At 56.8% G+C, this 18,985-nt stretch overlaps 6 protein-coding genes across 6 annotated transcripts; 3 read left to right on the top strand and 3 right to left on the bottom strand.

The window, feature by feature from the left end:
- Positions 1-77: 77 nt before the first annotated feature.
- F5144DRAFT_489007 (CTLH/CRA C-terminal to lish motif domain-containing protein) lies at positions 78-1,387 on the bottom strand (the record flags this gene model as incomplete). Its single annotated transcript, XM_066785700.1, has 4 exons — positions 78-533; positions 724-919; positions 1,114-1,190; positions 1,286-1,387. 4 exons carry the CDS (start codon positions 1,385-1,387, stop codon positions 78-80), a joined length of 831 nt encoding a protein of 276 aa, XP_066643924.1.
- Positions 1,388-1,720: 333 nt separating this feature from the next.
- Positions 1,721-4,206, top strand: F5144DRAFT_575226 (uridine kinase family-domain-containing protein). Its single transcript, XM_066789066.1, has 9 exons — positions 1,721-2,318; positions 2,384-2,461; positions 2,517-2,566; positions 2,624-2,768; positions 2,821-2,863; positions 2,920-3,005; positions 3,059-3,128; positions 3,179-3,410; positions 3,470-4,206. The coding sequence occupies exons 1-9, from the start codon at positions 2,103-2,105 to the stop codon at positions 3,951-3,953; spliced, it is 1,404 nt and encodes a 467-aa protein (XP_066643925.1). The 5' UTR covers positions 1,721-2,102; the 3' UTR covers positions 3,954-4,206.
- Positions 4,207-4,403: 197 nt separating this feature from the next.
- Positions 4,404-7,110, top strand: F5144DRAFT_575233 (uncharacterized protein). The gene is made up of 2 exons (XM_066789067.1): positions 4,404-6,721; positions 6,793-7,110. The coding sequence occupies exons 1-2, from the start codon at positions 4,669-4,671 to the stop codon at positions 6,807-6,809; spliced, it is 2,070 nt and encodes a 689-aa protein (XP_066643926.1). The 5' UTR covers positions 4,404-4,668; the 3' UTR covers positions 6,810-7,110.
- An 84-nt stretch (positions 7,111-7,194) lies between these two features.
- On the bottom strand, positions 7,195-9,643 carry F5144DRAFT_593483 (glycoside hydrolase family 3 protein; the record flags this gene model as incomplete). The annotated part of the gene is made up of 2 exons (XM_066790465.1): positions 7,195-9,388; positions 9,474-9,643. The coding sequence occupies 2 exons, from the start codon at positions 9,641-9,643 to the stop codon at positions 7,195-7,197; spliced, it is 2,364 nt and encodes a 787-aa protein (XP_066643927.1).
- Positions 9,644-10,707: 1,064 nt separating this feature from the next.
- On the top strand, positions 10,708-11,604 carry F5144DRAFT_651349 (concanavalin A-like lectin/glucanase domain-containing protein; the record flags this gene model as incomplete). Its single annotated transcript, XM_066793025.1, has 3 exons — positions 10,708-11,171; positions 11,245-11,465; positions 11,525-11,604. Exons 1-3 carry the CDS (start codon positions 10,735-10,737, stop codon positions 11,602-11,604), a joined length of 738 nt encoding a protein of 245 aa, XP_066643928.1. The 5' UTR covers positions 10,708-10,734.
- A 216-nt stretch (positions 11,605-11,820) lies between these two features.
- Positions 11,821-17,426, bottom strand: F5144DRAFT_489603 (uncharacterized protein; the record flags this gene model as incomplete). The annotated part of the gene is made up of 9 exons (XM_066785743.1): positions 11,821-12,732; positions 12,836-12,846; positions 12,994-13,431; positions 14,196-15,163; positions 15,225-15,952; positions 16,144-16,263; positions 16,329-16,423; positions 16,493-16,841; positions 16,914-17,426. The coding sequence occupies 9 exons, from the start codon at positions 17,424-17,426 to the stop codon at positions 11,821-11,823; spliced, it is 4,134 nt and encodes a 1,377-aa protein (XP_066643929.1).
- Positions 17,427-18,985: the final 1,559 nt, after the last annotated feature.

Below are 18,985 nucleotides of genomic sequence, written 5' to 3' on the forward strand. Positions count from 1 at the left end.
ACGCCTAAACCTACCCTCCCGGATACCCACACCTCGGAATACACAAAACGTCATAAAATAGCTTCGTACACCATTACTCATGTAGTGATCATCGGCTCAAGGCCGCTCTCGCCGGGCTCCGAGTTGTCCGTATTGAGGCCAAGCTCAATCGACTTGGGCAGGTCCTTTTTCTTCGACCGCGCCGATGTCTCGGCCCACGCCCGCATGCGCACCAACTGTCGAATGGCAGCCTCTCTCCGCTGGTTCTGGCGCACCAGCATCGCCTCGTTGACCTTGGTAGCCGTGTTCCGGCGCAGGTCTGGGCTGAGCAGCCTCGCCAGCTCTGGCTTCAGCTTGTCGAGGGGGAAGATAATCAACGACATGGTCTGCTCGAGATCATTCAAGAATTCTCGATTTGCTGCCGCACGCGGACCAAGGTTCTCAGTCGCGAAAGTTATGGCCGCTGTAGGGTCTCCTCCATTAGCCTGTCGTATGAGCTCAACCAACTGCAGTCGCAGGAGCGAAAAGTGCAGCTTGGGGTCGCTGTCCAGGAGCTGATGCCGCGTTAGCATGGGAAATACCAGGAAATCGCGGCCAAAATATCACAAGTGAAGGTTTGGGGTTGCTCATAAAGAAGTGGTTGTGTCTCATCACCGGCCGAAGCCTATGCGTGGTGCATGTTGAAACTCGTGTTCTAATCATAGCAAGGGGAACGAGCGAAAAAATGGAGAATGAAGCGCATACCTCTGGATCGACCTCGTTCAGAGCCGAGATGGCCCTCGCGATGTCGCCGCTGTGGATGGCATGCTGAATGTCCTGGCGATTTTGGATGGACGGGTCCGGCTGCTGAGGCTGCAAGTTCGCTTCCCTGCAGAACTTGGCGGCAGCTTTCGGATACCCTTCCATCGTCAAGTAGTCCAGGATCAAGGCATTGACATCGCTAATCCAATGGTCAGCATTGCGCAAAAAAGCTAGACGATGCGGATAGAATGCGAGAGCAAAGGGGAGGGCAATCAGGGTTAACAAATGTTGCAGTTTCTCTACACGGAATTTTCAGAGAGATTCCCATTGATATGCAATCATCATATAGCCATGTGTGGTGCGTAAGTGCGCGAGAAGGCGAATGACGCTTACCTCTTGGGGGCCTTGATGTCGGCAGCCCGCTTCTCGAAAGCATGTTGGGAGGGAGTTGCGGTCGAGGTTGTGGAGTTCTGCGAAGAAGAATCGTCGTTAAAATCCATGGTTGCTGTCGCGATGATATCCGCGCGATGGAGGGGAGGAAAAAAAGAAAAGGGAGCAATCGTACCATCCGGTCAAAGCTCTCGCGGAGTTGGGAAAACACGGCGTCCCGAAAAGCCGAATCAACGTCAAGCTCACCGAGTTCGAGGGCTGCACTCCAGCTGGACATGTGCCTGGTTCACCTTGCGCCGCGATTTCACATCTGTCGGTGCATGTGCCTAAACCTTCGGTCGGCATGCGCCAATCTGGTGGTTGAGCAATAAAGAAAGAAAAGAAAAAATTGAACTGGAAGTGGACTCGACGGAAGAGGAGGGATTGAGCGAAGTTGGTCGAAACTTGAGCAAGCGAGTGCGTCAAAGCTCCTTCCTGTGGAGCCGAACGCCGCAGCTGCCAGAGAGCCCCAGCCGCGTGCCATTCACTGTCTTGGAGCCTTGCTTGGCGGCTGTGGACGGGTCGCATCGGCTGGCGAGACTCGAAATGCCCCGCACCCGACAGGTGGTCCCGTTGTCGTTGGGCAACCGTAAAAAGGCAGATCTTGCCTGCCTCACAATACCGCGTTGCTTTGTTTAACCATAACAATAAATCGAGGCACGGCAGAAACAAATCATTTTTATCCTCCCGGTATTGTGCGGTAAGTGAGCCTGGCCTTGTTTTGTGACGGACGCAAAATGCAGACAGGCTGCCTGCATTAACCAGGTAACTAAGACAGCTACCCAGTCCCGTCCTCTCGCCATCGTCACGGCTTATTTCCAGGCTGCCCGGGCGGTTCCCGATTTGAGCCTCTGAAGATTGCTCGATCGCAGCTGCCCCTCCAGGCTCCCAGGTCCTCAGCAAAGCCGAGCCTTTTCCAGGCCCTCCAACTGGGACCCCTGGACCATCCAATCATGCCGGCTTCCGTGACCGCCGAGTCGGCAGCCGTCTTGAACGGCACAGCAGCCCCCGAGTCAAACGGCACAATAGCGAAGAGAGCGCACTATGCACCACCATGGGCCGACGTCAGTATCATAGGCATTGCTGGCAGTTCAGGGTCGGGCAAGTCCACGCTATCACATGCCATCGTGAACAAGCTCAACCTGCCGTGGGTGGTCATTTTGTCTATTGTAAGTCGGGGCCATCCGAGGGTGGAACGGGCAGACCTAGGCTTATTGGTTTTCATGGCACGTAGGACTCCTTTTACAAGAGTCTGGACGAGGAGTCTTCCCGGAAGGCATTCCGGAATGAGTACGACTTTGATGCACCAGACGTAAGCGTCCAAGGCCACCTCAACATTCCTAATCACCAGGCTCATGATCACCTAGGCCTTGGATTTTGATGTCCTGGTAGAACGCCTCCGTGATCTCAAAGCCGGGTAAGTGCAGAGACACGGGCCGAACCTAGCCGTAGCTGATGATGCCCTTCGCCGTAGAAAACGTGCCGAGATCCCTGTGTATTCGTTTGAGAAGCATGCCCGTACGGACCGGACTACGTCCATCTACTCGCCACACGTCCTGATTGTCGAGGGTATCTTCGCCCTCTATGATCCGCGGGTTCTTGAGCTCATGGACATGAAGGTAAATCCGACTGGCCGTTTGCGCGACACCCCAGTACTAACCCGGAAACAAGATATTCTGCGAAGCCGATGCGGATACTTGCCTTTCACGAAGGAGTAAGTCGACATGTAGCATGCCTGACCGACCCCTGCATGCGCTGACATGGTACAAGTATTACGTGATCAAAGGGACCGTGGTCGAGACATCGAGGGCATCATTAAGCAATGGTTCGCCTATGTGAAGCCCAACTTCGAAAAGGTAAGCTCGTCCTATTCCTCTCCGTGGCACTTGAATTGAACTTGGGTTTGCAGTTTGTCGACCCACAGCGGAAGGTTGCCGACATCATCGTGCCGCGCGGCGTTGAGAACCAAGTTGCCATGTGTAAGTGCGACCGATATTAGGTCCGGCATGAGCCAAACTGACTTGAGCAGCTATGGTGGTCCAGTTCATCAAGGAGAAGCTTCTCGAAAAGTCAACGCACCACCGCGCGGCACTTACCCGCCTCGAGATCGGGGCACAGTCCGAACCCCTATCTGAAAAGGTAACCGTGATGAACCAGACATCGCAGATGAAGGGTATGAACACCATCATCCACGACATCGACACGCCCAGCGAGAACTTCATCTTTTACTTCGACCGCCTCAGCGCCCTTCTCGTGGAGCAGTATGTGCCCCAAAGACCTCTGTACCATGCTTGAGTATGTATTTACTTACCTTGAACAGAGCACTAAACAACATCCCCTTCATACCGGCCGACATCCCCACCTCGCAAGGCCGCACCTACGCCGGGCTGCGTCCCAAGGGCGAAGTCTCAGCCGTCATCGTGCTCCGCGGCGGCGCGGCACTCGAAGTCGGCCTCCACCGGTGCATCACCGACTGCAAGACGGGCCGCATGCTCATCCAGAGTAACGTCCGGACAGGCGAGCCCGAACTGCACTATCTGGTGCTGCCCCCGGATATCGACAAGCACGAGGCGGTGCTTCTGCTGGATGCGCAGATGAGCAGCGGTGGCTCGGCGTTGATGGCGGTGCAGGTGCTGGTTGACCACGGCGTCAAGGCGGAGCGGATCGTGTTGGTCACGTACAGTGCTGGCCGGATGGGCCTGCATAGGTTGACCAAGGTGTTTCCCGAGATGGCGGCGGTGGTTGGGCAGGTGGTGCATGACATCGAGGAAAGGTGGGTGGAGAAAAGGTATTTCCGGTGTTAGTCAATCATCCTGCTCGGGGGCCGGCGGTCACTCGGGGTTGAGACGGGAAGCTCGGATAAGGGGTTTGCATAGCATGGCGTTTTCATCGCTCCGTTCTGGATTGGAGGGGAACAGATAAAAACAGCATATTCCAAATTCATCTGACTGATGTTGTCGCATTTTACATTATTGGTGGCAACTTATCGGAGGGCGTGTTGACACAGAACGCGAAAGGCGAGGTCATGAAACGCTACTTTGTAAATGTGAACGCTAGTTTGTCATTTGAGAAACCCAGGCAAGCGGCACGGCCATCCCGACCCCTTGTTTTTTGGAGATGGGATCGAACTGTTTGGGCTAGACTAGGTGGGGCAGCTGTCAAGTCACAGTGCGGATGGCGCTGATTCAGCTGGCATGGACTGATCCGCTGTGCCCCTGTCACTGGAGAACTTCCATGCACACACAATTCCCACGCAGCCAAGCAGTCACTGACGTAGGTAAATGCTTGTTGGGCGATCCCAGCTCGCCCGCCGTATCGGTGCCGCCATATGCGCTTCAATTTAATCACTCTCATTTTTCCAACAACATCTTTACAACCCTTCCTTCAATTGTAGTTTTTGCTTAACCTTTCTCTCGTTGCTGTTTTCCTTTTAATCAACCGCCAATCGCTTCGTGGAACACTTTTTATCGCAATTTTTGGTGACGTCGCAGGTACTTCAACACCAAAAACAACATCACCATGTTGGGCACTCGACTTGCCCGCCAAACAGGCCGTCTCGGCCCCCGAGGAGCCAACTTAACAGCGAGGACCCAGTGGACTAGGACACAAACTCGATCATTGTCTACAAGTACATGGACTAAATCGGGGCTAACAGCCCAAACCAAAAGTGCGATCGCAGGCTCGACCCCGTCGAAACCTCTTTTCCCCGCCCCGCTCGTACTTGCGCGCCGATTATCCGGCAAGCCATTACCACAAGTGAACTCTAAATTGCTGAACTTTGCCTACCGTGCTGCCGCATGGTTCGGTAGCTCGGTGCTGCTGGTCGGCGTCGGAGTGGTCGGTTTCTTTCTCTACGATGCTTCGACCTACCGTTTGCACTCCAGCCAGGCCGACGTCGACATCTCAGCCCTCGCGATCAACCCCCGACGTGGCGGCCCCAAGAATCTCCCTATACTCGAAGATTTCATCGACGATGAGGACACCGAGGAGATGCGGGTGCAGAAGGGGAAGCCCAGGCTCGTCATTCTCGGCGGCGGCTGGGGTGGTGTCGCGCTGTTGAAGGAGCTGGCCCCCGAAAACTACCACGTCACTGTTATCTCGCCGACCAACTACTTTCTCTTCACACCGATGCTGCCGTCCGCGACAGTTGGGACGCTTGGGCTACGGTCGCTGGTGGAACCTATCCGGAGAATCATACACAGCGTTGGCGGGCACTTCCTCCGGGCCAAGGCCGAGGACGTCGATTTCTCTTCGCGGTTGGTTGAGGTTTCTCAAGTCGACTGCAACGGCGTCGAACAGAGGTTTTACGTCCCGTACGACAAGCTGGTGATTGCGGTCGGGTCCGTCACGAATCCGCACGGCGTCAAGGGGCTGGAGCACTGCCATTTCCTCAAGGACATTAACGACGCCCGTGAGATCCGCAACAAAGTCATCCATAACCTCGAGCTAGCCTGTCTCCCGACGACAACGGACGACGAGCGTAAGCGGCTTCTCTCGTTTGTCGTAAGTGGCGGCGGCCCCACGGGTGTCGAGTTCGCGGCCGAGCTCTTCGACCTGCTCAACGAGGACCTGATCGAGCTCTTCCCCCGACTCCTCCGCAATGAGATCTCGGTCCACCTCATCCAGAGCCGCGACCATATTCTCAACACCTACGACGAAACCCTCTCCAAGTACGCCGAGGACCGCTTCGCGCGCGACCAGGTCGAGGTCCTCACCAACTCCCGGGTCAGCGAAGTCCGCCCCGATACCATTATCTTCACGCAAAAAGACGAAAACGGCAAGGTCATCACCAAGGAACTCCCTATGGGGTTCTGCCTCTGGTCCACGGGTGTTTCCCAGAACGAGTTCTGCAAGCGCCTGGTCAAGAAGCTCGGCAACCTCCAAACCAACCGCCACGCCCTCGAAACCGACACCCACCTCCGCGTTAACGGCACCCCGCTAGGCGACGTCTACGCCATCGGCGACTGCGCCACCGTCCAAAACAACGTAGCAGACCACATCGTCTCCTTCCTGCGCAGCCTCGCATGGAAGCACGGCTCAGACCCAGAGAACCTGCAATTACGCTTCGCCGACTGGCGGCGCGTGGCCGAGCAGGTCAAGAAGCGGTTCCCGCAGGCGGTGGGCCACCTCAAGCGGCTCGACAAGCTGTTCGCCGAGTACGACCGCGACCAGTCGGGCACCCTCGACTTTGGCGAGCTGCGCGAGCTGCTCAAGCAGATCGACAGCAAGCTGACCAGCCTGCCCGCCACCGCCCAGCGCGCCCACCAGCAGGGCCAGTACCTGGCGCACAAGTTCAACAAGCTGGCGCGCGCCACGCCGGGGTTGCAGGCGAATGAGATCGTGGAGGGGGACCTGGACGCGGCTGTGTACAGGGCGTTTGAGTACAAGCATCTGGGCAGCCTGGCGTATATCGGCAACTCGGCCGTGTTTGACCTGGGGAAGGGGAGGGGGATGGCGGGTGGGTTGTGGGCGGTGTATGCGTGGCGGAGTATCTACTTTGCGCAGAGCGTGAGCTTCCGGACGAGGGTGTTGATGGCGATGGACTGGGCGAAGAGAGGGTTGTTTGGGAGAGGTGAGTTCCTATTTGACTGCTTGAACGTTGGTGATGGTTGTGTGGGCGACTAACTGACTGACCTCTCGCAGATTTGATGAGTTACTAAGGAATTCCTTGGACTCTGTCGCCGTATAGAGCCAGATCTGTCACGGATTTTACAAGCGACCACATATTTTTTTAGATACCTACCTAGCTCGAGCTGAATCTAGGACGATTTTCCCCGGAACGGACGAACATGGTCTTCGCGTTTCATACCTCGACCTCTTCTTACCTAGTGTTGGTTTGGCAGGGGAAATCTTGACAGGGCGTTTCAGGAGCATTTGCCGCTCATCATATCTTGAAGCCTTCCATTTGTAGTATTTCTTTTCCTTAATTTTCTAATTTACAGTCCACTTTAGCGTTCCACCACCACTGATTCATACTGAACCCACCAAAATATGTACTACGAATACGCACACACCCCACGATGGAGGCACACGCGATACAACCCCTTACTCGCTCGGCGGCGCCGGCCACTTATCCAACACGACCGCCTCGCCCTCCAGCACAAACTGCACCGTGGCCTGGGTCGGCTCGTCCAGCGTCAGCGTGTAGGTCCCCGGGAACAGCACCGTGTTGCCGTTCTCGTCGTACCGCGCCAGGCTGCCCACCGTCCACTGGAGTTGTGCCGTCGCCGCGCCACCCGCACCGGCCTTGATGTCACGCGTGCGCGCGTAGGAGGCTAGCGTCTTGATCGGGTAGGGCTTGGGCCCGAACTCGCCGGATACGAAGGCCAGCGCCACGTAGTCGGAGGTGTGGTTGCCGGTGTTGGTGATGTGCACCGGGAGCGGGGGCAGCGGGCAGGTGTCGGGGTATTGATTCTTGCAGTCGCGGAGGAGGTCGGCGATGGCGGTGGTTTTGACGTCCGCGGTTTGGGAAAGCCCCTTGCCTTTACCCTTGCCCTTGCCGGCGGTGTCTTTGCCCTTGCCCTTACCGTTGCCGCCGCTGGGGCCGGCCAGGAGCGGGTGCGCGCCGAACTCGGCCTTGAAGGTGGTGTAGTGCAGCCCGAAGCCGAAGGGCTTGACGGGGGTCGAGTACCAGCGGTAGGTGCGGCCCGGGTTGGTGGCCGATGGGCGCAGCGTCATGTCGGTCATGGGCACCGCCTCTGTGTAGTTGGCCGGGTACTGGGTGAGCGGCAGGCGGCCGGCGGGGCTCTTCGCGCCGCTGAGCAGCTGCAGCACCGCCGTGCCGCCGTCCTGGCCCGGCCAGTTGGCCCACAGGATCGAGTTGACCGCGTCCATCTCCAGCAGCGGCGTGTCGTCGATCTGGTCGCCCATCTGCACCACCACCAGCGGCTTCTTCAGCGCGCCCAGCTTCTCGAGCAGCGCCAGCTGCGCCGCGGGCCAGTCGATGGTCATGCGGTCCTTGGTCTCGCCGGCCGCCGACGTGTCCAGGCCGCCAAAGTACAGGATGTAGTCGGCGTCCTGGGCGGCCGCGAGCGCGGCCTCGGTCCACGTGTCCTTGGCCGAGCTGCCCTCCAGCACGGGGCCGTTGGCGACCTTGACCTGCCAGCCGAGCTGGCGGGCGGCGAAGGCGGGCGAGTGCTCAAATGCGGGCGTGCCGCTGTACCCACCCGACAGCTTGTCGCCGGCGTCGGCCCAAAAGCCGATCATGGCGACGCTGGGCTTCTTGGCGGGGATCGGGAGGGTGCCGTCGTTCTTGAGCAGCACGATGCCCTCGGCGGCGACCTGCAGGGCCAGGCGCTGGGCCTCGGGCTGGTTGACGTCGCTCCAGCCCAGCTTGGCGTGGGGGGACGCGTTGCCGTCGAAGTAGCCGACGCGGATGATGCCCTGGTACAGACGGAGCAAGGCGCGGTCGACCGTGTCCCACGAGAGCAGGCCCTGGGAGGAGGCGCCTGGGATGTCGGAGGACCCTTCGTACTCGCAGCTGGTGTCCATGCCGGCCTCAAAGCACATGGCGGTGCCCTCGGCGTTGGTCTTGGCGTAGTGGTGGTTGGCCGAGACATCCAGTACGGCCTCGCAGTCACTGGTCACGTAATTGTCGTGCTCGGTCCAGTTCCAGTGCTCGCGGAGAATGGTCTGGAGGAGGTAGGAGTTGGCGCAGGCGGGGACGCCGTTGACGGCGTTGTACGAGCACATGATGGACCCGACGCGCGAGTCGCGCGCGCACTGCTGGAAGGGGGAGAGGTAGTACTCGGCCAGGTCCTGCGCGGACACCTCGGCGTTGAAGTTGTGGCGGGTGGCGCCTTTCCAGTCCTCGAAGTCGTTGGCCGCGTAGTGCTTGCAGGTGGCGACGATGCGCCGCTCCGGGCCGGGGCCCTCGAGCCCGCGCACCATGGACGCCGCGTAGCGCTTCACGCGCAGGATGTCCTCGCCGGGGGTCTCGGAGCCGCGGCCCCAGCGGGGATCCCGGAAGGGGTTGACGTTGGGGGTCCAGTAGTCCATGCCCGACCAGCCGGCGTTGCCAAAGGCGCGGCCCTCGATGCCGATGACGGTGCCGATGTCCTCGATCAGCTGGTCGTCGAACGCCGCCGCCATCAGCAGCGGCATCGGGAACGACGTCGACGAGTTGAAGTCTCCGGGGCCATCGCGGAATTGCGTGCCCGGCGCGTAGGCCACGCCATGAAGGGCCTCACTCCACCAGTTGTAGGCCGGCAGGCCCAGGCGCGATGCACCTTTTGACTTGCTGGGATACAAGTTAGACAGTGCCTCATGCGTTTTACATTTCTTTCTCGAAGCCTTCGTTCCACCAATGCCTAGGCATGACTTACCTGACCAGGTTCTGCAGCTTCTCCTCGTTGGTGAGAGCAGCTACCAGGGCGGCTGCGCGCTCTGCCGGCGGCAGTGTGCGGTCGCAGACCTTGTTCTCGGCCAGGGGGCCGCTCGTGCAGTCGGGGTAGGTCTGAAACGGGGCATCCAGTCCGTAGACTGCGGCGCCCATGCCGACCAGGCACGAGACGGAGAGTTTCATGGTGGAGAGCTTACGAGGGAGGTCGCAGCATAGATTGTGTGATGCCACACAAAGTTGTAACACACCACCTCCCCCGAATCACAATAAATACTCGGGGCCCAGCACGCGGGGAAGCACATTTCCAGCTCACTGCGCCATGTCATTTTGGCCATATTACCCGTACTAGCGCCAAGTCCCTGACCAGCGTTCCCAGGGAACTGAACGGGGGATGAGCGGGCGGGTGAGGCTGGGACGTTGGTCTTTCCCGGTCCCCGGGTAATAAGTAAAAAGCCGCTGGGAGGCGAGACGGCAGTAGTTTGTCCCCATTGGGGCGCATCGTCCGCTCCGTACCGAGATCCGGTCCCTGACGGGGCCCGGGATGTTCCCCCGCAGTCGCTTAGTGGCAGCGTTTCATCCGGATCGTCGGTTTTGGGGTATTTCCACCCTACCCCATGCGCTCCAATGGGGTATTCAACAAACCTCACGATGCGCAGGGAGACACCGAGGTCGAGCCGGTTATAAGAGGCATATCCCGTGCCGTGTGACGTGATTCAACGGCGTGGCCGCCCAGGGACGAACAAAACAGGTAGTAGATCGGGACCAGCTCCGTTCTCGAACTCGTTGCGGAGCGGACCCCGAGTCCCGACTCTACGGACCGAGAGAAGCACCGGGGACCGCCCGAAGAATATAAAGCTCCGTAGCTTCGGTAATGCCCAGCGGCACTTGGTATTCGCTGGAAAACCAGGTTTCAGAGTGATAGGGCGAATCTGGGGTACGGGCCCGGAGACCGCCACAACGGTTTATTGTAACCCTGTATCCATGCGATGGGGACGACAAGGTATATGACACTTCCATAACCAATATGGCCGTTGTGGGGGAAGAGGCTAGGCCAAGGTGATAGGCGCTCTCATAGTAACGGTAGTTATTTTGAAACTCGTAGGCATATGTTCATGAGGAGGTTCAAACGAGGACGTCATAGACGATAAAAGGAGGGCAGATCCTTTGCTACTATCAAGTGGATGCTCTAAGACAAGCAAGGTCATCAACACCAAGCCCTGATCATCATCGCCATTCTACTCATCATGCAGCTGAGCCTTCTTCTCCTCTCGTCGCTCGTGGCGGCGAGCCCCCTGACCGTCGAGAAGCGGCAGCAGGCGACGCTCTGCGACCAGTATGGCTACTGGTCCGGCAACGGCTATGAGGTCAACAACAACAACTGGGGTCGTGATGCGGCCTCGGGGGGCTCCCAGTGCACGTACGTTGACAACAGCAGCGGCAGCGGCGTCTCGTGGCACGCGACGTGGCAGTGGAGCGGCGGCGACAACAACGTGAAGAGCTACCCCTACGGTGGCAAGCAGGTCGCCAAGGGCCAGAAGATCAGCAACCTCAGCAACATGCAGTCGTCGGTGTCGTGGTCTTACAGCAACACCAACATCCGCGCCAACGTTGCGTACGATGTGTTCACGGCGGCAGACCCCAACCACGTCAACAGCAGCGGCGACTACGAGCTCATGATCTGGTAAGCAAGCTTTGTTGCCGTTGTGACTTGTCAGGTTACCCCTGGAGTGGTTGCTGACTAGTTTGTTTGTCAGGCTCGGAAGATTCGGCAACGTCTACCCCATTGGCTCCTCCACGGGCACCGTCAACGTCGGCGGCCGCAGCTGGGAGCTCTTTGTCGGCTACAACGGCAGCATGAAGGTGTTCAGCTTCGTTGCGTCGAGCCCCATCAACAGCTTCAGCGCCAACGTCAAGGACTTCTTCAACCACATGCAGAACAGCCAGGGCTACCCGGCCAACGATCAGCACTTGATTGGTAAGTTTTGTGTTGTATGTCTGGGGCCGGAGAATAAAAATGCTAACTTGTTGACCTAGTCTTCCAATTCGGCACTGAGCCCTTCACTGGCGGGCAAACCACCTTCACCGTCAACAACTTCTCGGCCAACATCTCCTAAGCAGTTGATGATTTTGGACCAGGGGGATGCGAGTTGTCAAACTGGGGTACCAGAAATTTGGGTTCCAACATCTTCTGATATCGAAGCCCCCTCTCTCTGTTCGTTGCCTGAAGGGGGTTCGTGTTATTGCATGCTCGTAAATACATTAGCATCCAGTGTTAACCAAATCTGGTGTTATCAATAATCCCAAACCCTATCCTATTATTCGAGCCATTACTACTCCCGAAAGACTTCCAGCTTGGCTTTCCCTGCCACCAACGTCCACACCCACACAGCATCCACGAGAAGAACGTCCACAAAGCTAAACACCAGACTCCCTCCAAACACAAGACTGTGGTAGGTCCACGCGTTCCCGGCATCCAGCGCCTTGACCTGACCCACAATGGCCCACGGTAGAACATACAAGAGGTTGCTGACCAGGCTCTGATAGAGGTACCACTTGGGTCGGGTGGCAAGCAGGATGGTGGACAGTTGAGTCGACGCGGCGTAGAAGATGTAGCACCAGTCGATGGTACGCCACATGTAGGCCGTGACTTCGGCAACTTCGTCCGATCCACCGAGGTACCTTGCAAATGACCGGGCGCCCCAGAGAGAGAGGAAGATGGCAAGGGGCACCTCCACAACCATCGCCAGACCCAGCGATATCAACGCCGGTTTGACGATGCCCAAGACAGTGCGCAAGGAGGTGCGTCCCGGACGGAGCGTGCTGGTTCCGATGGAGCGGCGCCAGGCTCCCCACTGGTGGCCAACAAATGCCAGCGCTGTGGCCTCGAGAGCCTGCACGGGGACCATGACGAGGCCCCAGCGGATGGTGTTGAAGACGCTCCAGGCGGTGGCGTAGGTCTGGCCCATGGACACGATGTTGCTGACCAGCCAGAGATATAGCGCGTTGCGGATAGCCGACTCGGCCAAGGTGAGCAACCCAGGACGGAGAATCACCATCAGCGCCTGAATGCTCGGTGCCAACGACATCTCTGACTCCATCCCCTGCTGGTCCCCCTGCGCATCTTCCCCATCCACCCGCCGCATCTCCTTCTGCCGACGATACTCCTTCCAACTGACCATCACCAAAAAATACCCCAACCCCGCCGCGGCCGCCGCCATGTTACACCCCAACTGGATCCCCGCCTGCCACAGTACCGTCGGCGTGTGCGACCCAACATGCCACCACGAAATCAACAACAAATCCAACACAATATTCACCACGGCCTTAACACTCCCAATAACCAACGGCACATCCGGCTGATCCAACGCCCGCGTCGCCGCCGCCACCGCCGTCTCCACCGCCGAACTCAACGCCGAAAACGCCGCAATCCTCACATACACCACACTCACCTCCCTCACCCCCCCACCAGTACCCCCCTCCCCCTCCCCAATCCCAGGTACAACCCCCCCCCGCAAACGCCCTCGCCCCGCCTAAAAACCCCAAACTCAACACCACCCCCAACACACTCTGCACCAACACCAACGTATGCGTCAGCCTCAACCTCTGGCTCCACGTCCGTGACGCCCTGTCCCCAATGACGGACCATGCGGCGCGGGGGAGCCCCTCGTTGAGCACCTCGGCCACGACGCCGATGTAGGTGTAGACGTCGGTGGTGGCGACGAGGGAGGGGTCGATGGCGGCGACCCAGAGTTTGGAGAGGGTGGTGACGAGGGCGGGGAGGGTGTAGGCGAGGAGGTTGAAAAAGAGGGTGGAGGGGTAGGTGGTTAGGTTTAGGGGGTGGGGGTGGGGGTGGGGGGTTGGTTTGGGGGGTTTGGTGGAGGGGGGGTTGAGGTTGTTGTTGGGGGGTGGGGGGGGATTGTCGGGATGGGGGAGGGCGATGGCTTGGGAGAGCTCTTGTTGTTGGTGGTGGGTTTGTTGTTTTTGACCGTCGGTGACGGCGTCGTCTTCGTCTTGGGGAACCATGGTGTATCGGTGGCGGAGAATTTGTGGGATGGAGGACATTGCCAGTGTTCTAGGAGGGTGAGCTCTGATTATTATTACCAGAATTAATGTCATGTATGAGCGTGGTTGTGTGATTGTGATGACCACGCATGACTTACTCAAGTTGGTTGCTGTGTTAGGGACTGGAGGTAATCAGGAAGTAGTGACGCCACGCGCGGGGTCTAAACGCTGCAGTAGGCCTCGCTACTGCTATGGCTGGTGACCGGACAATGCAGCCTTCTGTTTTCAGGTCACTCAATTGGGGGTTTTCTGCCCTTTTCGTTCAACTATCTGCCGCCATTAAGTAATACGAGCAATCCAAGCATTGGGAAGAATCCCTTTGTCACCATCATGAACACAATTCCATGATTTTCATCACCACATGACCGGCATAGCGCCATGTCGTTTTACCCCTGTGTGCAATCATTATACCCATCATAGATTCGATTACGGTCTTTACACCCCCAGGCCCAGCCTACACCAATGCCTGCGCGTCAATTAGAGCTACTTACAGGGTTACCAACGCACTGCCGAATATTCTGTAATCATTCTGAGTATTCTTTGGGTGCATTTTTTGCTGACTTTAGCAGTCTCTCCACGATCTGTCCCGGTAGAACATGGTCAGCAATCAGTATCAAATATGACCAACCAAGCAGGCGAATACTAACCTCCATAAAAACAGCGGATGGCGGGCCTTCTATCAGCGCCTCCTCCGGTCCCCCACCGGGCCCGGACCGCCCGGTATCCATCGCAACCAAAAGCCTAACAGGGAGGCCCGCAAATCCAGAGGTGGCGACCGCAAACCGCTCGATCCAGCTCAGCGTCCGATCATGCGGGCTGTCACGACGCGGCATATAGATCAGACGCTCGTCGGCGAGGAACTCGAGCATGCGGTAGACGTCATGGTCCGGCCCATCGCGGAGAACGGTCGTGGCGGACTCAAAAGCAGATCCCACGCGGATGACGGCGCCGGACGAGGCGCAGTGGTACGCCCACATGAGGTTGGCGTACTGGATAAAGGTTCTGGCGTTGCGGTCTCCCGACGGCAGTTCCCCGATGGTGGGACAAGAGAGACACGCCCAGTGGCCGATGAATTCCATCCGCTGCCGCAGTAACTGCCAGTCGTTGTCGCTGCTGTTGTGGGATTTTGGTTTCGGTGAGTGGTAGATCTGCTTCATCCCCTCCAGCACCCTGACGCAAGTGGTGCCAATTCGGAGATGCACCTGGGTTTGGCCATACAGCTCCTGCTTCTCCTTCTGGATAAACTCGAGGACAGAAACGTGGCCAAACTCGAACACATCCCTCGCCTTGTTGTACGTTACAATCCCCTCGCAAGCCGTGAGAACATCATCAATGGTGGTTTCTAGAATGCCAACATCATCGACATCATCGATTCCGGCGACGATGGCTTGAAGCACGTCTCCCGCACGGAGGGTCAGTGCCGTGCCGAGGATCCACGAGATGGCGAAACGCGCATAGTCTTGGTGTAACTTGCGCCGGCTCTGTATCCGCTCGAACAGGCCGCGGTAGATGCCGCCAAGCTCCGAGGGCAGTTCGGCGATGGCCTGGTTGATCTCGAGAGGACTCTCACCGCGGCATATCCATTCTGTCGACATCTGGACGTATCGAAACCTGTAGTAGGGAGATCATTAAAGGCGTGTTTGACAGCGGCCGCGTAGGGACAGGCACATACATGCCACCAGCTCGTTCTTTCAGAGTTTGCTTGACTTTCGGCTTGAGGTCTACCACGCGAGTTTTGTATCTCAGGAGCCGGTCCACCTCGAGCTCAATATAGGTTTCAATGTCGTTTCGTGTCGATCCGGGGTCGACCGGCATGCCCGTCCAAGACCGTAACCGGTCGCGGATACGGCTCTCCGGGCGACTCGAGACAAATACTTTCACCAGACCATCGGCTGCTTCTACCAAGTACTGCAGTGCGTCCGTGATGGAGGCCAAGCCCGTGCCGTCCCTGTCAATCTCGTCAAGTGCGTCTATCACTATCGTCGTCTGCCGATGTGCGTTGAGGTTTACCATCTGGAGGATCAGCCGGAGCACGGCATCTCTTGTCAGGCTAGACGGCTTCTTGCCCCGCTGCCACTTTTGAAAGACGTCTAAGCCGGGCTTGGTCGAAGCAAGCTGGCGTAGGATTTCCTGGAGGATGTTGAGGGGGTCGGTACGGGTTGACTCAGAGGCAGAGCAGTAAAAGTAAGCAAGAGCCCCTCTCGACGATCCTCTGTAGAGTTGCTCGAAATGCTCGATGACGGTCGACGTCAACACTGTCTTGCCGGCTCCCATATCTCCGTACAACCAGAACCCACAGGAGCACTGAGCGTCTGCCCATAGCTGGAAGTCGATATGTTTCAACAGCCAGGCGCCAGGTTGGTACTTTTGCGAGAAGCCAACCTCTGCCCTGGAGCGAATCTGAGCGTGGATGCCGTCCATGTTGCCGTCGGGTAGCCAGCTCAAAACAGTCGTTCTTTCTTGATCGATCAGGAAGCTGTACCCAATTCCCGAGTTAGCTGGGTAGACCGTAGACGAACCAGGGTACAGAGTAGGCGAGTACAAGAAAACCGAAAAGAAAATGGGAAAAAAGAAAGAAAGAAGAAAGGAACCTTCCTTTCGAGTTGCTGTTTTTGCTTGCCGTCATGGTACATGGGCTTGGCCAACACATCCAGCTTCTTGAGTACGGCTTGAAACTGGCTCTGGACACTCTCATGCTCCAGAATCGGGAGCTATATTGACAATAAAGTTGTTGTAAGTAAAACCGAAACGCAGGGGAAATCATGTACAGACTTACCCAGTATTGTACTGCGAGGTCTTGTGCAACAATACTCTCCTTGGTCTTGGACAAAGTTCGCTCGGCCTTTGGGAACACAGCGGCAGCGCCATGTGCTTTTCCATCACGTTAGTAGGGACTTCAAGGGCTTGGCTTGATACAGGAATTGGGTCCACACCACTGACCCAACCAGTTTTGGTTCAGATACTCTTTCATCTTGACCAGAAACTTAAGGATGGAAGTGTAAACGGTCGTCACCCCCTCTTCAAACTTCACCAGGGCGTCCGTCGCGTCGGAGGGATGGGCAGTACCGCTGTACTGCAGCTCATAGATGCTATACCTGGCAATAATGTTGACCATATACTCGCAGGAATCAAGCGTGAACTCGCGCATCTCTCTGGCGTTGATGGCCATCTGCAGCCCGAACGAGAGAACGGCCCAACCGAGCGCCCCGTACTCGGTCGGGTCAAAGGCCAGCCCGGCATCGATCAAGGACTTGACTTTTGTTGTACCGTCGATGACCTTGTTGAGTTTCTAGATTGCATTCAGTGAGTATGCTAGCCGTTGGCAGTGTTGTCTAGAGGGTATAGTATAATAGGCTCTTACTGCGGTATACCGTTTCTCCTCATCTTTCTTTTTGAGGGCGTTGGCACTTTCAAGTATTTTTCGTATCGCCAACGCCATGTCCCCCGGCTTTTTCCCGGGGCCCCTACCTCCATCACTGTCAGTAATAGGAGCGAAGTCGAGGGCAGCCCGTTCGGCATCGTCAAGTTTGAGAAATGCCTCTCGCCAAAGATCTTGGCGATCTCTCGACGGGAAGACAAGTGCAACTTCGTCATCCTTGTCTATCGGGTCCTCATTTAGTAATGAAGATGCGTCGTTTTTAGTCTCATTCTCAGCCACAGGTGCAACTACGGCATGTTCGGCGCCCAGCTTCTCTTCTGGCAACGGAGGGGTATCATTTTCAGCATTCAAGCTGTCTTTGGTTGGTGGAAGAGGGGTGATGCCAGTCTCCGACACCGGAAGTGAAGAGAGAGAACCAGTGGCAGAGTCTGTTGCTTCCGTGTGGCCTTTCAAGGATTTGACTTTCTGTCGAAGACGGTTAAAGTATCGTGCCATCGTGTCTCATGGCGTCCGACCTAGAGTGTATTTATCACACAGTAGAAATCATAAAATAGCCCAAGAAGTGTCAAAGAGAAAAGTGGTGAAGGCGGGGGGGGCACGAATACCGCACCCACATTCAGCTGGAAGCAGCCGCATACGATGGGCCCAATCGCTAGATACACCAATCAAAAAAGGACATTAGGAACTCCCGTCTCAGGTTGGCCGTAAGCCACATTGAGTGTGTGTACGATGTCAGTCTTGTTGGATGAGCCTTGGAGGTCAACTGCATCTTATCTGTTTTTTGTCCAAGCATCAAGTCAGGCATGTGTCGCATTAGTTCATAAAGAGGGAGTCGTGGAGGTGGAGGTGTCACGGTATCACTGCCAAAAGTCCGGGACTCCAGACGGAACCAAGCGTCTGAGGTGACAAGGTCTTTTCAATAGTTACAAAGGATGACGCGGCAACCCACGGCTCACCCCGCAGGGAACGACGGGGATCGAAGGTCCGATGTGGTCACTGGGAGCAGTCAGCTTCACCCAATAGCACCAGCTGACCGGCCCTGAACCAAAGTATGGTTGGGGGCCGCAGCGGCGATCTGTGGTACATTAATAGCCACGATGCTGGCCATAGGTCAAGGGCTCTGGTCCCGGGTTCTTGCACTTTTGTGCCATACGTGAGAGCTTTTGCCCAGTTTGCTCGTAGGCTCGCCCATGGGATCTTGGATTATCAAGCATCAACTTGAAGTACAACATCGTACACATTTCATGGCGAGTATGTCAACGAGGCAGGTACGTCAAGTAGAAAACGCTATTGACCATAACCCGGTTCTGCCGATGCTGAAGTGGTGTGCTGGTTTAACCACCGCACATTATTTCTCTAACAGGAACTCGGCCTTCCAACTCCGTCCTTGTATCGTCCCGTAGGTGTGGTGGGAACGGGGAACTGCGTGAGCTACTTTTGGGGGCTTTTTAATCCCGATCCGGTCCTACGGCTACCAATTCACGGCAGTCGATGTGTGGAATTGCATGGACAGGCCGCCTTCGGCCCCTCCACTCTCTGGCCAAAAGAAGCCGAACTCCAAGTGGACATGGAGGTGTCGCCGGAACCTTCGACTGGACTCATGTCACTAGAGGAACGAAAAGAAAGCCGTTCGAAAGCCCAACGTCTGCTTTTTATCCGATTCGGGTTCTTTTTATTTGGCTCAGTTGCCTTTATTTCTCCAATTTTCCTTTTCTCTTTTTTCTTCCTCTTTTCTTGATTTCTTGCTCCCCTTTCGACTTCGACTTTTTTTAGCCAAAGGGTGCCCTCTTCACGAACGACCATAGACTCTACGAACTGTCAGTCAAATGCTTAATAGTCATATGGAATCTTAACCGTGCTAGCGGTGTAAGCCAGGAAGACTGCACGTGGTTGCCCTCCAAACATTTCGGGTGTTTTATGTTGGAGTTGATGATCTGGAACTGTTTAGCGGTACGGTACCCTCAACGTCACATGCGGCTTGTCTAAGTTAATTAGGCCATTAAGTGTGCAGGACGCATGGACTACCGCCCATGTGTGGTGTTTTCCCCGCTCTA

Source organism: Chaetomium tenue (genome assembly GCF_020726465.1).
Source record: "Chaetomium tenue strain MPI-SDFR-AT-0079 chromosome Unknown F5144scaffold_4, whole genome shotgun sequence".
Classification (NCBI taxonomy): Eukaryota; Fungi; Ascomycota; class Sordariomycetes; order Sordariales; family Chaetomiaceae; genus Chaetomium; species Chaetomium tenue.